The 16,440-nt window shown below is 36.3% G+C and overlaps 1 protein-coding gene across 5 annotated transcripts in view; it reads right to left on the bottom strand.

Annotated features, from left to right (window-relative positions):
• The window catches only part of CDK17 (cyclin dependent kinase 17), a 94,387-nt gene that overhangs the window by 29,630 nt on the left and 48,317 nt on the right, over positions 1 to 16,440 (bottom strand). For all 5 annotated transcript variants that reach the window (XM_080621953.1, XM_080621954.1, XM_080621952.1 and 2 more), the window contains 2 exons: positions 11,394 to 11,558; positions 4,532 to 4,665 (listed from right to left, as the gene is read on the bottom strand). In XM_080621953.1, coding sequence (XP_080478079.1) covers positions 4,532 to 4,665; positions 11,394 to 11,558 — 299 coding nt within the window. The remainder of the gene's footprint in view (positions 1 to 4,531; positions 4,666 to 11,393; positions 11,559 to 16,440) is intronic.

Genomic DNA, 16,440 nt, shown 5'->3' with positions numbered 1-16,440 from the left:
AGGTGGAGCTCGCCAAAAACTTACTTGTCATCTATGTTCTTTCAGTAGGTGACCAGCTCAACGCACACATGACCACAAGATCACTTCCTAGCTTTTGCATTTCTCCCTGTTCAGCTAAAAGCACTAACCCTGCAGCTAATCCTCCCAAGGGAGAATTATACCCTATAGCAGTGTGGTAGGAGCAGCCTGATCTGGAACACACTCCTGTCACTAATGTGACAGTCAGATGGATAAGAACTGTTTCTCAGGATAAAGTATCTGGGAAACAGGCTGGTGAACAGTGGGTTATGGCCCTCTGCCAGTTCACATGTGAAGATAGCTTACAGACCTTGGACTTCTGGGAAAGGGAAACAGATGTTTCAATTTGCACAGACTTCATTCTCCCTATTTTTTTATCCACCACATGAAGCATTCACTATCCGGTGCATGGGCATAGGACCCCCAAGTGAACACTTCTGGCTCGAAACATGAGTTTTCTATCAAGGCATTACTGCCCATGTAATCTTTTCCAGCAAATCAAAATAAAAATACTTCAAGCTGTAACTCCATGACCCGTAGAAGCATTTCTCATTACATGAGACGAAAGCACCTAAACTTAAAATACACACATGTATCCATTCTTCGGCTGTTTTGCTTCTGGTGCTTCAAAAAAACATGGTTCCATATATCTGTTTTGATAAACAGTTGTACTGATTTACCAAGTAATAACTGGTATCAGCATAAGATTAGTAGACATTTTAATTAAAACCTAACAGCTGTTTGAAGCCAGATTCCTCACACAATGGATACCTACCATCAGCACAGCTTCTGAATGAGGGGAAGGAAGGGGGGGGGGGGGGGAAAGCAAGCAACTGCTCTATGGATCATTTGTGGCCTATGGATTACTGGCAAAATAAACTTGATCTAGGCAACACAATGAGATCCTGGTATGTTCTCTTTGTTTTCTAAGCACAATATAACAATGAATAATCATTTAGGAAAAAAGAAAATCTAGTCGCGTAAGTGCAGTGCTGTCAAACTCAGAAGCAAATGCACATAATCTCCCTGTCTAACAGTCATACTGGCCTAAATTTTATGTCATTTGGGGGGGGATGCCAGATTGAGAGCTGGTAAATCTCCACAGCTACTACTGTGGATGGAAAGTTTTCACCCCAGCAGATTTTTCACTGCAGATCAATCTCTCTCATTGCAGTTTACCACTTCAGATCTAAGATGCTTCATATTTAGGTTACATTGCAGTCTGGTGATTTCCTATCTAAATCAGGCCAACTCTAAGTTTATGAAATTTCAGCTTCCTATTGCTATGGAGATTCTGATGCATTTAGTTGCATCTCCACTGTTTATTTTGCACTGTCCTCTCTTCCATGATACCTCTATATAAAACTTTTAGAAAGTTTTCTTTTTCAACAAAATCTTCCATATACTCTAGACAAAAGGATCTGTCTGCTTTTCAACAATGTCACAATTTTATTTGTGGCTCTGAATTATTAAACAATTACAAAGGAATAGCTTTATTATATGAATCACTGCAGTGAGGACAGACACTAAGAATCAAAATGTATATCCTAATGCACAAAACATCCCAGGAATACTAATACTCAGTATTGGTAATTAGCATTTTGATTACCACATGCATGTTTTTAGCAAGCATCTACGAAGATGGGGGGAGGGGAAGTCCATTTTTTGTTTGTTTGTTTGGGGTTATTTTGATGGGCTGCTAATTTTCAGAATTTTAGAGGAAGCTGAAACGAAGCATGAAAGATTTGGTTACATACACAAGTTCTTACAAGAAAAAAGGACTGTTCCAAGGTTTCAGCTTTACCTGATTAGTTACCTTCAAAATGAATCAGGTCTTCTGTCAATTCAGCAGGGAAACAAAGAAGTAATGTACAAAAAATTTACAAATACAGTGAATATCGGCCAAACTAAACACAAAAAACCATATAGTTATATGCTACAGTTGTATGACAGGCACATCCATCTTAATGCAGAGGAATGATGAATGTTGCATTATTGAGTTTATCCAACTTTGCATATTTAATCAAGTACATTCTACAATGGATTTCAAGTGTGACTAATGACTTCAGCAGACTACAGCAAAAACTTATTGTCAAACACATACTAATTTACTTCAACCTGCATGTACAGCATACAGCTATAACTCATCCTAAATGACTATATAGGGAATATGGCCTCAGGCTACACAACGATGTCTACAGACACGAGATCCACACGAAACAGCAAAATAAAACTGAAATAACAGAAACTTACTTCACAACAAAGATTGTTTCCTTCTCTTTATATAATCAAATTACTACTAATGAACCAGCCAGCTCCATAGCATAAATCACTCCAGGCATGCAGGCAAGATTTGGTACAAAAGGAAACCTTTACCTGGTTCCCTCGAAGGCCAGGGAAGCAAGTGATCCCATTCCATGAAGAGCAAAACTAGTAGAACCTGGTTTTCTATGGATGTATGTCTTGAGACTCAACTCATGTGGATACTGGGCTGTTTAATAAAGGCTGCATCTTTCCTAGCAGATGCACTAGCAATGTCTCTGGATGCTGAGCTTTTTCCACAGAAATTAATAGAAAACTAGCATCTGAGATTTCTATCCGTCAAAACTGACAGAAAATGACCCATGACCAAAACAGGAGGAGGAAAGGACAGGCAGACAATGTAATCACTTAAGGCCTTTTCACTTAGGAAATGAGAAATTCAAGCAGAAAGATTAAGATTAGAAAGGTATTTTAACTGAAGCTACAAAGACTGTAATAGTTTTTTCCCCTGGAACGCACAAAAAAGGTTAAATGCCCACCTACTCTGATACAAAGCATTTCCAAGAAGTAAATCAACAAAAAATATCTCTCAATGACTGCATTCTTAAAATTCAGATGTAAAAGTGTTTGCAGACATTAGCTTGAAACCTTAGTGGAGAAATCACTGTATCAATACTGAAGCAATTTGAGAGAAACATTATAACTTACAGAAAACACATGAATAGCTGTCAAAAATACTGTGCTCTCATTGACTAACACTACTGTGTTCTCATTGACTAAGTCAATGAGAACGAAGAAATAATGTTAACTTCAATCATCAGAAACAAGCATTTGGAATTTGGAGAAAAATGACTGAATTAGCATTAGATAAACAAACCTTAAACAAAAGCTTCCCAAAGCTCTTAAAGAGTAAAGTTAGAATAGTTTTACATTTAAAAAGGCCAATAAATGTACAGGAATTTCCTGAAATTTAATGATTATTCCTGTGTTGGTCTGTAATTTTTCTTTTAGAGTTTCTTGAATCCAAATCTAACAGATAATCCTTTAATTGTTCTTAGCCTTCCCTGCAAGACTTGACATAGTTCCATTTCAGTTTGTTAATTTCCTCACGTAGCATTAATTTCCTTATTTCTTTCCTGTTCTAAATGCGCATTTGAAAATGCAGAGGAAAAAGACAATGAACAAAAAGTAAGTAATTCTTCTTAAAAACATTTCCTTGATGTTTAGTTTCTCCAGCACACATTCTGATGTGCAAATTTCACAATGACTTTTTTTTTTTTTTATTTAAGTATCCTGCATAAATCAATAGATCCACCTTAGTTCTCCCAAGGAAATATTTTAACAGTCAACCTGAGATTAACATGCAAATGTAGGAATTTGAAGACAGCTCCCACCCCCCCAGCTGCAAGAAATGATATAACTAATACAGCTAATTCACAAGATCTTGGAATCATATCAGCATTACATGCCTGGCGTCTTGGAATTCCAAGCATAACAGAACGCCTCACAAATGAAAAATTTTTGGCACATACACCCTACTGTAACTTATTCAGATCTGCTCCCCCAGTCCTGTATTTGCTATCAAGCTTTGAACAAAGATTTTAAATCTTAACGAACTATGCCTATTGGTATGTATGCTATAAACAGCAACTACAAAATTTGAAATGCTTCTGTAACAAAGGCATCATTATAACTGCAAGTTTTATATACTCAAGAAACAGGGAAGTGTTCTGTTTTCCTTCACCAAGGGAAATGACAACAAAGCAAGCACAAGGGTGGCTAGTATTCATAATAAGACTCATAAATAAAGGAAATTATGTGCACAGTTATTCATAAGGTACTTTTCCTCCTTTTGTTTACCATCCTGTAAAGTTCCGTTCATTAAAAAACAGGAAGAGAGGGAAAGACTGAAGCAGTCAGGACCATCGTTGCTGTAGTAATAGTTTTACAGAGATTAGAAAGTAGTCTTAAGTAAAAAATGTCTAAACAGTATCTCTTCTTGGATATACTCAGTGAATTAGACAGAAAGATATTCAAACCCTACACTTAGAAAATTATTCCCCCCAAAAAAAGTTTCAAAACATATTCAGATTTTTGAAATTAATGGCTCATAAAGAATGCAAGATAACCATCTGATTTCTTTGTGACAAATGGAGATGGTTAATTGAGAAGACAACCACCAGTTAAACAATTCAAGCAACCCCTAACTCTCTTCTCAATTTAAATGATCATTATAGGAAAAGTAAATTACCTCCATTGAGATTCGTCTGTGTATCCGGTTTCTGAGACAAACACCAGTGGGAGACTGAACTTCATCAGATGACGTTCCAGAAGCTTGGTCACTTTCACCATCTGACCCCATTTTCAGATTTTCATGAACAATATCTTAAAAATAATCCAAAGAATTTGAAACAGTTAACTGGTATTACACCAAACATCTCTCTGGTACAGATGGAAAACAACTGTATCATTACTGCTCACTGGGTTATATGGCAGAGTCAGACACTCATCACAGTCATGGTAGTCTTGATATATGGGCTCAGGAATCACAGAATGAACAGGATTACTTTATAGGACTTCTACACAAATTTATCATTATTTTTCTTATTTAGCTTGCACCAGAACTCAGTTTTCCAACTGAAAGACAGACAGTACAAACTCAATTTTAATTTCTATAAGCCACCTTCTCCTCATGGATTCATTTCCCAAACTGCTTCACTACCTCTTCTCTTCCAGCTGCTCTTCGGTATAAAATATTACTGAGAATATATAAATTTTTCAAAACAGACTACCTGATGTTAGCCTGAGGGTATCTTCAGAAAGCTTAAAAAACTTGAATTATAGGTATTATTTTCAGAAATGCCAAATATGGAAACTTTAGATATAAAAAAACCTGGTGTGCATGTGTAGAAGGAGAGAATGTATTCTGTCTAAATAGAGGCCTACAATGTACAAGTGGATTCAGCAGAGAACCTGGTATTTAGAAGCACTTAAGTGAAATTTGTGACCTTACAAAGTAATTTAAACTCAGACTGAGTTATACGATGTTGCAGAATCTTCATGACAAATTGGTGCTTTTAACACAATCCTTTAGATTCATCCACACAAAAGAGTTTATGTATATATATATATACTGCTTTTAAGCACCACAGGATCTTGCAGACTTCGGAGGACAAACACCGTAATGAATGAAGATCAAGGTGATGTCGTTAATTGCAGCAAAAGTCAAATGACTTGCAAAAGGACACACAGTGAGAAACTGGCCATACAACCAATTCACTATGAGTAATGATGCATCATCACCTCTGAAATATTTGAACTCCAAATTACTATAGAGATTAAACACACATATAAAGGAAGTGCTTCCCTGCCCTCTCCTGATCCTTGGTGTTAGGCAATTATTACAAATGCTAATATTAACAAAACACACAGACCTCAATTCAGCCTTAACCACCAACATTCCTGAAAATGTTTAACATATACACAACTTTGCAGCAATTAAAAAAAAAAAAAAAGAGAGAGAGGAAAAAAAATGCAAGCAAGAGAACTGGACTTTCTAGAGAAAAAAAAAAGCCATTAGGCCAATGTCTGGTTATCAGCACATCTTCTAAAATGTTTGTCTAGTTTGGCTCACATAGAATCATGTATACTTCAAAGGATCAAATTCTTCCTCAGTACAAAGAATTTCCTTTTAAAGAAAACATAATGGATATAAAATAATAACTCGTAAAGTATTGCACCATGTATTTTAACTCGAAGCACTGATGTCAAACACAAAGTAACTGTGCATCTCATGCACAAAGCAAATTTTCCAGCAGCAATGTGGATCTATACTGCATTTTGATTAAAAATCCACATTGCATCAGAATTTTCCCTGCAATTTGTGCTCAAATTTGGACTGAATGAGAAAAAAATAAGCTGCACTCCATGCATAATAAAAAGCAATATTCTGGTTTCAAACAAAGTAAATACTTATTAATGTTAGATTGATAAGTATATGGATAAGAGGCATGGTAGATTGAGACAGAGGAAAGGATTTTTCAGAAAGTGGTCCCTAAAGATCAGCCTTAACATAAGCTGACAAAATGTGACTCTTTGTTGCCAAGTCTCTACAAAATCTCTCTTATTCTCTGGAGTGACTTGATAGCTGTCTTTTTAAAAATCTCTAACTGCAGGAAATTATTTTTAGTAATATAAAAGCATTATTGAAAAGACTATTTGCAGCAAAGCTGTTATGCCAGCATTGTTGTATCTGGTAAATGGCACATTCATCACATCACTTAATACAGATTCTCTTTCAAAATGCTTTTCTGAGAGGTCATGTAATCCATTTTAGAAATTACAACTCACAAGATTCTGATGTAAAATTAAGTGTAATGGCTACTGCCAATTGCTCCCCAATCTATTTATCTGCATGTTAGTACAAGCCCACTTACAGGGCTCCAAAGTCTATTTCCTTTAGAGAAGCTAGACAACAGACAGTTAGCTGGGCAACCATACAAAGTAAGACTGATGAAATTAAAGAACTGCTGTATTTTAAGCGATGGAGCAATTACATCATTTCTTTTTCAAAAAAGACTGACACTTCTTAAAGTAACCATGTGATTGATACTGTCCTACTTTAATGTTCAATTCACAGAAGTGTTACGTGTTATGAAATCACTATTAAAAAAAATGACACTTTGAAATGCAATGCTCAAAACTACAAAGAGCATCCTAGTTGACAAAGATAATTCTTCTAACTAAGGAGATCCCTGTAAGGACTATTTCAACAACTAGTAAAACAAACCCATACATTTGGGGCAGATAACATAGCTGTAAGGAGATCTGCTCTTTATAAATCAGGAATACAAAGTGGGTCTGTACCACTTAAGTCTAAAAATGTAGTACTTCAGACTTAAGACAAGGGTCAGCCTTTTTTCAATACTGCTGTGATATGATTAATTATGTGGTAACTCTGGTAAAGCTGTATACTCATAACCAAAAGAGTTTATGCAAGATACTGGTTGTAGCATCCAAAAACCTATCATTAAGCACGTCGGAATTTCTAATGGGCTAAATACCCAATTGCTCCTACCTATAAGGGTTTGCAGATGTTTTAATTATATTCTATAGAGGGATATTTTTAAGCATTTTTTAAAATATCTTGACTATGTTATCATCTAACACAAATGTGTCCTTTTATGCAATTAAAGAGGTATTAGTATAGCCTTATGTTCATTATTTTAGCAGCATAATCCCAGGAATAAGGCATTAACCTAGTTGTCTGCATCATTTTACACAGGTGCATGATGATAATATTTGATAAAGCAATGACAAAAATGATGCAAACATTTCCTTAATTTCACCAAGCTCTTCTATATGCAGGTTCACCTGCACTAAAGCCAGCTTGCATGGTCTTCAGAGGTTTTAACGGTTCAATAATTTATTAAATTGCTTTTACTGAATACCCAACCCACTCCTTTACACAGACTTTTATTTTAATGTACTCTTAAATATCCAGTATTGCCTTGTAATGAAAAGCAGTAGATGACTACAGTGTAACAGGAAAACTATGGAAGTACATGTAAAAGAAAAGGTCATCCTTATCTCAGCTGTGAGGAAAACACCACAGAAGAAATCCGTATGGGGAATCTACACTATAGCGAATGAGAATTCCTCCAAGTGAGCTAAAATAACACCCACTAAGTAGTCAGCAGTGAGTCAGACTGCATAGTTTTTCAATCCCATTTCAAATGATCACAAAAATAATCATGTGACTTGCATACTGGATTCCTTCCAAGGTGAGCAGTGGCTGCATTTTACAATCAGTTTTACTAATAACAGTTCAAATTGAGTAAGCCCATAGTGAGCAACCGCCTTTGCTGTTAACATTACCAAACTATGAAAGCTGTATGGAAACATCCTTCTTTTCGATTCCAATATTTATGACAAAGAAACAAAACTTCTCCATAACTATACACAACTGGCAAAAGTAGGGATAAACTCTTCCCTGGCCGCTACTGAGGTTCACCAGGAGGGTCAGCTTCAGTTGGCTTTGCAGATTCTAAGCATTTCTGCAGTGTTCCCAGTAATACAAATATGGAACAAGGACAACTAAGTTGGCTCTGCCAGGCCAGGTCCAAAAAGGATTTATTAGCTCTAGATCCATCACTGACTGCAGCAGTTAAATGTTTCTGGAGGTGCAAGACTTTAGAAGCTGTAGAGAGATACATGAGCTAAAAGAAACCTCAGCTAGACCTTCATTCCTATCAGTGGCATGGCTGATTCACAATTTGGCCTGAGAATCATCTGTAATATTTAAAATCATCATGATAACTGAATATTAAATTCAAAATTACTATACAATTTTAAACAAATGCACACTTTTTAGAGACTGGTTCAGATTTTTTGTCTTTACCAAACATTTTACAAAGCCTAGAGCCAACAGAGACGTTTCCAACTAGAAATGCTTTAAAAATGTTTTGGAATTTTACATTACCACAACAGCAGGAATTCATGTACAGTGCTCAGAAAGCAAAAAAACTCCAAAACCCTCCAGTGCTTCTCAACCAATTTTTATCCTGATAACCTCTTTTAAAGGAAGCAGCATGAAGATGCACCTGTGACAAGTCTCATTTTATCCTGATTTTAAGCAAACAGCCATCCTTTAACTGCCATAATTTTGCGGTGTTTCAAGGATCTCTCTCCAAAAGTATTTTTTCACCATTGGAATAGAGGAAAAAGTGGAAAGAGGATGAATGAAGAAGGCAAAGAAAATAAAAAAGTCTCAGGTAGTATAGCATATTTGACTGTTTCATTTCTGATGTCATTATCCCCATGGAGAAAACCTCAGCGTCCTGCTGAATAATAACCATTCTCATGTGGCTGGAACAAAAGAAGGAAAGACATGAAGAAGCAAAAAAGCATTAGTAATTATGCTTGTATATGCTTGTACTTGTGTTACCTACCACTAGATAACATGTACAAGTAGCTGAAATTTTCACCAAATGAGTGAAGAAACAAGGCATCATTAACAGCATCATTACATCCAAAGCGAAGAGTTCTTTAACATATAAATACATACACTCAGTAAATCATACTACTTTGTTCACACCTCAGTAAATCATGCCACTTCAAACAAATTACAAATTCTACAGGACTCTGTAGCTATTTAAACATGTTATCATAACTTCCTACAGACTAACATTGAAATTGCGTGCTGTTTAAATGCTTGATCACCTATAAGACTTGATCACCTGAGAAAAATAAAACCAACTGCATTCTTCTGCAATACTTCCACATTACTATTGCAAAAAAACTTTGAGAAAGACCATTAAAAGAACCCAAAACTTGTTCATTAATTTTGCTTCTGCAAAGCTAATTTACTTCTGCAAAGTTCATAGTGAAACTCTGAAGAGAAATAAATTATTTAAAAAACCTGTAGAATGTTTTTAAAGGCAGCACACGAGAACAACAGTACAAAAGTATACACTTCTGCTGTTCCTGTACTCAGTTGATGTACATCTGGTTTGACAAATAATCCATAAATGACTAAATATTCCTAATCAAAGATGTCTTTAAGTACACAATATTAAAAACCCCCGAAGCCCAAGCAAACAAGCCTTTGTCATCCTGTTAGATTCTTGGCAACTTGAGCAAAGCTTGGCTAGGCAAAAAAAAAAAAAAAAAAAAGCTTGTAACATTTGAGTGAAATCAGGAATTGGTGCAGTAGTCAAACTGTGGACACTAAAACCTATTTTCTGCTGTGACAACAGCAGAAGACCATTTAAGACAGAATTCTTTTCTTCAGATTGAATGGCAGCACTAACAGTAGAAAGGCAAAATTTTGAACATGATGAGTGATATTACAGCAGAGGAGAATGTAAGCAGTTTGACTACTATCTTGAAGACTCATACCTTAATTGTGAAGGAGATCCGTTTGTCACATACTTCAAAAGGCGGGTAGAAGATTGAAAAATTCAGGGAATTCTAATTAAACTGTGACTTGCTCTCATTTTCTAGCATCAACTAATTAAGCATAATTTAAAACAACATAAAAGCAGGGCAACACATTCATTGTGACTGGAGGCAGCAACATGACAAATTACTTGAAGAAAAAATTTTGTTAACTTATTTGTCCCACATAACCACAAAAATAGCTTGGGACCACAACAATGATAATTACAGTTGAGTGCCCTTAATTCATCACTGATTTTTTATTTTTTTCCCTCATAATAATGACATAAAGATGTAAGGAAGAAGTTCTTTACTGTGAAGGTGGTGAGGCACTGGAACAGGCTGCCCAAAGAAATTGTGAATGCTCCACCCCTGGCAGTGTTCAAGGCCAGGCTGGAGGGGGCTTTGAGCAACCTGGTCTAGGGGAAGGTGTCCGGGCCCATAGCAGGGGGGCTGGAACTAGTGATTCCTTTCCAACCATAACCAGTCTATGATTTTGTTCTATGAAGTACCTGACACAGAAATACTAGTTTGGTGAAAGAACAGTATATCCTAAAATTTTAAAGAAACAGGCCTTATATAAATCAAAACATCATCTTTTACTCTTTGAGGTAACAGGTGGTATCAACTGGGCTTAGCACTTCAAAGGTTGAAAGACAGCATACTAGAATAGGGTTTTCCAAAGGAGGTGAAGAAAAAAAGATTTAAATGGCTAGTGAGAATAAATAAACAAAATATCCAAATTAATTACTAAGATAACATCTGTTGCCTTTAAACTTTGTATAATACTACAAATTCTATATAAATACACCAGTTCTTTTTACATTTCACATATAGAATGATTAACTTGTTTTTATTATATCTAATTTATTGTAGTTCCCACCAATGCTTAGCTGAGATGGACACACAGGTTTCTTACAAAGTATTAACAAAGAATATTTTGTAACTTTGCAACTTGTCAAAAATTCATGGGTGACTTCTGCATGTTCTTGCAATTGCTTTCTTCCTGAAAATCTTAAGAGACATTCAGTACCTTAAAACCAAGTTTCCCTAACAACTTCAGAAAAAGATTACTTTATTCCCAGAGATTTATTAAAGCATTAGAATAACTCCATCCCTTGCTAAGAATCAATACAGACATAGAAAAAAGAAAAACAAACAATGTAGTAGATTACCTAATCTGCTCCCATTTCTGGGCATTGCCATGAACGAGCCGAGGCTGCCCCCTATGACGCTATGTGGTCTCCGTAAAGGGGGCTTCTTGAAAGATCCTGTGTATTGGTGAAGAAAGGAGTGCATGCTGTGAGACGTTGGAGGCCTGCCATTCTTCACAATAGGCTCTACAATTCACAAGGGTCAAAATATTCATTCCCACAAGCAAGCAGGGGTGTCAGGAACATGCCAGAAGGAAAAAAAAAAAAAAAAGGAAAAAAGAAAAAAGGAAAAAAAAGTTACTAAACAGGCAATCACCACTCTGGTAAGATTCTCTTTCATACTAACATTAGACCATCATACTGCTGCCATTTCTCTATTAACAAATTAATACAAAACATGGCATGAAGTATTACCCAAATTTCATTTTATTAAAATTCTGTCACTCTGCTGGATTGGTAAATGACCTGAATATACAGTCTAAAATGTAAATAAAACCAGAACGTAGCTTTTAATATCAGTATAATTATTTTCTTGTGAATTAATGATTTGCCTTACTGCATAATGTTTCATCTTTACTATAATTTAAACAGACCAGCTGTTAGATCAACCCATTTGATGAACGAATTCAACCACAGGCTTTTGGAGATACTCTTCCTCTGAAAATTCTTGGCCTTGCTACTGGAAGCTCTTACACAGAAACATGTGTCTACACCCAGCAGAGCTGTCATGCCATAATTAATGTTATTAACTTAAAGGATATCAGAATAATTAAGTACTCAATGTCTACTGGATTGTGTCTCAAAGAGTTCACTGTTCATAGACTTAAAACCAGGATTGTAAGATTTTAAAAAGAATTATTCTTGTTGAAAAACACTTTGTAAAAAAGATAAAACATTAAATCTTATATACAAATGTGTACAGAAATTGAGTGTTCATGTTCTCTCAGCAACCTGATTCTGCACATATGGACTAGCACTCAAGGATTTCCTATTGTACTAGAAACAGTGTAATTCTAAAAACACAGGGTTTTTTACCCCAGCAAGAAGAACAGATGTCAGCTTGCACTGACTGTCACAAAACCTGACTTATCAGAACCACAGATAAATCATTCACAGAAGAAATTAAAGAAGAAATACCCTCAAATACAGAAAAAATACCCAGAGGTCAGACTCACCCAGGAGCTATACGTAAGCATTGTCCCCGTACTAGGAAAAAGACCAGAAGATATGCCCAAAGAACACTTCAGGTTCAAGTAATTTTCTATTTCCATCATGGGATTCTTATTACCATTACAGATACATGTGGTTTGGCATTACTGGGAAGAAAGAAAAGGCAGCAGCCACACAGTGAGCAACTGCAGCCACTGAATGGAGTGGCATTTCCTGAGGTGTTTCTGGAGCCACTATTCTCAGGGCGTAACACAGTCGGGATCTGCTCAGAGCTTCATTCCCACCTGCTGGGACATGGAGCAGTCTGGGATGCTATTTAACCACCCTGGCTTATACCCTCACATACAGGGACACAAAAGGAAAACAGCAACAACAAATGCTTAATAACTGAAGCAAAAAGGGGTCCTGAAGGGAACCCCCTCCCTCCCCACATGCCCAAAAAACTTGTGGATATATTATTATGACTGGCCTCAAGCAGAGAGAAGTACACAGAAAGAACTACGTAAAGATCAGCCAGTGGCTTTAAAAGAATAATAATGCAAGGGATTTTTGCACATAAATAATATGGTAAGACAAAGGAAAAAAAACCCAACACTTTAACTCGGCTGCTGCAGGAAAACAATAAAACAAAAACAAAGCTTCAGGCAGAAAACAGAATGTGAAAGGACACATCAACACTGTTGTGAACCTGCCTGCATCTTTCAATTGGCATCCTTCATAAAAACAGCTTCAGAGTGGTTGAACATGAGAAAAAATAAACCATATGTCCATGTGTATGTTTATGAAGCACGATCAGTGTCTTCACCTTCAAAACTCTGCACATCTCTGTCCCAAATTCTTGTTTCTGCTTCTAATACATTGCATCATCCTTTTTGAAGAGTGGTATGAGCTTCCTTGTTGTGTGCCTTCAACAGCAGATGATTTATCCTAGGGCAGCAGGTGGCAAATTTCTCATCAATTTCTGAATAGAATCTATTACTACTTGCACATGACAAGAAACGGGCTGATACACAGCACAACTACTGCTTTGACGTCTTATATATTAAAATCTGCTTCTAAAATTTGCTTTCTAGCTTCTACTGATCTTTGACTTGAATTTGATCTAGTTTCTAGATTAAAAATCTCACACTGAGCTTACACACACTGCTGAACAAAGGAATGATTAAAACTGAAAATCCAAATACCTGATGATTGTATAATCTGTTCTTTTGAGACAGATCTCACTGATTAAAACTATGATGCTTGGTGGGTTTTAGTGGCTAGTTTGCATAATTTTATTTACTACTTCATTTGTATTCCTTACATAAGCAATAAATAGTATATACTAAGCATGAAATTCTACTTCATTTTAATTGTTCCTAAAATGAAATTTTTATGAAAAAAGAGAGCCAACTCAGATTTTTGTGGGAAACTCTGGGAAATAAAACTCTCCTCACTTTAACCAAGTCTCGACACACCAAGCAAAGCAGAAGTCCCTCAAGTTTTTTGTCTTAAAGCCCTAATATAAACCTAGGAAAAATGTTCTCAGATTATTATTTTTTTTGTTAGTATAGAAATGTACTGCTAAAAATCCCTCACATATTTTTTAGCTGTGCCACTGGTGTCAAAAGCCTTACACATTGGAGGATAACCTAAACCCTCAACAAAGTGCTGAGAGAGAATGATGCTTGGTAACCGAAAACGCATCTGCCATGGTTTGTATGTATGCAAATTACTTTTCTCATCCTAATGAGAAACCAAAGATGCCAGGATACATCTCCACAAAGGTCAAAGAAACACCAAAGGCAGCACAGGAAGGGGCAGGGCCATATGGCTGGAAGCTAAATGCCTGTGAGTGTGCCAGTAAATGCCTCAGCCACCCTGGCCACCAAACCAACTTAGACATTCACAGTTGCTAAGGGTTCTTGTACCACCAACTCCACTGGAGCCCATGCACACATATGGACTATAGCTGCATTAAGAGAGAACAGAAGTGACAATTTACCTTATACATTATGGCTTTTGTCTATTCATGCTAAAATGAATCTACCTTGATGACCTGTGTAGCATGTAAAAAAGGCCAGAGTTTACAAATACACTGACTGAGACTGAGTTTTACGCTCATTACTAACATGACAGTGTGATGAACAGAGATGATTGTTAGAAAAAAATTGTTTTCCTCATGGCACTGGCAGATTTGCACAGTTTTGAACAAAATTCCGAAAGTATCCTAACATACGGAGTTTGGCTCAAATATAAGGATAAACACAAATCACATTAATAAGCAAACAGAAAATGTATATAAAAAATTAAAGACAAATGGTTAAGAAAGTTAGATCCAGTTACACAGAAATATCTTTTGCCATCGTAGGCAACTACTACCTACCTGCACTGTCGTAAGGACTGTTCTAAATTATTGAGCTCATTATAAAGTTTAGCACCAGTAATTTAGGTTAGGTAGTAGGACAGCCATAATTACCAACAGACAATGAAACAAAGGTTACAAAAACTCTTGGACTACTAGTATACTTCTGACTAAGAGAAGTTTTATTAGTACTTGCTTATAAACGTTTCTTAAATTCCTAGTACACATTGATTTACATAAAGGAGGGATCATATGGCATTTTATGATGTTATAATGTAGAGGCTTATGGTTTGGAAAAGTATTTTTGTTAAATACAGCTAAGTTTGCATGCTAGAAACTTTTAAAGAAACATTCACAAGAATTCTCCATTTTGTGTTACCTCCTCCCTCCAAACATGAGAATAACAGCTAAGAGCTGGAACAAATATTGAAAATGACAAGCAAACTCCTGCAGGAAATGAATTTACAAAACTGTTTATTATTGGCTTTACGCATTTATCAGATACAAGATTTAAAGAAAGTGCTTTTGAAAAAACTATTTAACTCCCTCTGCTCGAAGATCCCCAAGTACTTCTTCCAAAGTTACCATTTAATGAATTCATTTTTTTTAGGGTTATTAATATGTTGAATCATTAAAGGGTAACACTGCAACTTAAGTGCAACTGTTTGTCTTGAATAGAAGAAGTAAAAACTGTAAAAGTTAAATGCCTGTGCAACATACTGCTTCTTATAATTTTAACTCTGTGATTATAGGCTTGGCTTGTCTTTAAAAAACTGTTTCCCTATATAAAACACACAGATTCCTTATGCTAGTGTCACTAGCTGCAGAGGGCACCTAGTAATCAGGTGCATTAATCTCCTTCTTCAGCACAAGAGTGAGGGTCATGGAAAAAGCCAGCTGTGGCAGGTTGCATGCAGCACACAAAGTGGTTTTTCACATCGTGAAGTCTGCGGAAACTCCCCACCACAGGATGTAATGACTATCAGAAGCTTACAAGACTCAAGGGGAAACTTAACAAGAAATCTGCTCAGGGCTACTAACAGTACAGAAACTTGCCAATTCAGGAAGTCTCTGAACTAGAAACCAGTACAGTACTCTGGGGAAAGAGTGATATATTTTGGGCTCTAAACTTGGACTTGCCCTCAAATGTCATCCTCAGAGACTGGAGAACAAACAGGCAGAACTCCAGCTGTCCTTATAGCACAAGACTTTCACAGCACCTGGGCTGTTTGATCAGGTTGGCTCATGCTGTCACAACCGTTCCAGCCAGGGCCTTCCTAATTATTTATGCCTCTCTCTCTTTCCTCACTCTGCTCTATAATCTGTAATTCCAAACTGATAAAACTGTTAAATAGTGAAAGCAAGCTGAAAAAGACACTTCCCAGTGGTTCTTTTTCTATTATATTTGGTCAGTTGCTAGTGTATTCTCTTATTCTGGCTACAAAATGCCTTTGACTCATCTTTCAAGCAGTGCCATTTCAATTCTTGTATTTCTTCTTATGAAACCTATTAAGCTACCATGCGAATCTAGTCTTTTAAATGTGAAAAAAGTTA

The sequence above is a fragment of the Psittacula echo genome (genome assembly GCF_963264785.1).
Source record: "Psittacula echo genome assembly, chromosome: 1".
In the NCBI taxonomy this organism is placed as follows: Eukaryota; Metazoa; Chordata; class Aves; order Psittaciformes; family Psittacidae; genus Psittacula; species Psittacula echo.
The sequence above is the reverse complement of the archived record's forward strand: the minus strand, read 5'-3'. Positions and strand labels throughout refer to the sequence as shown.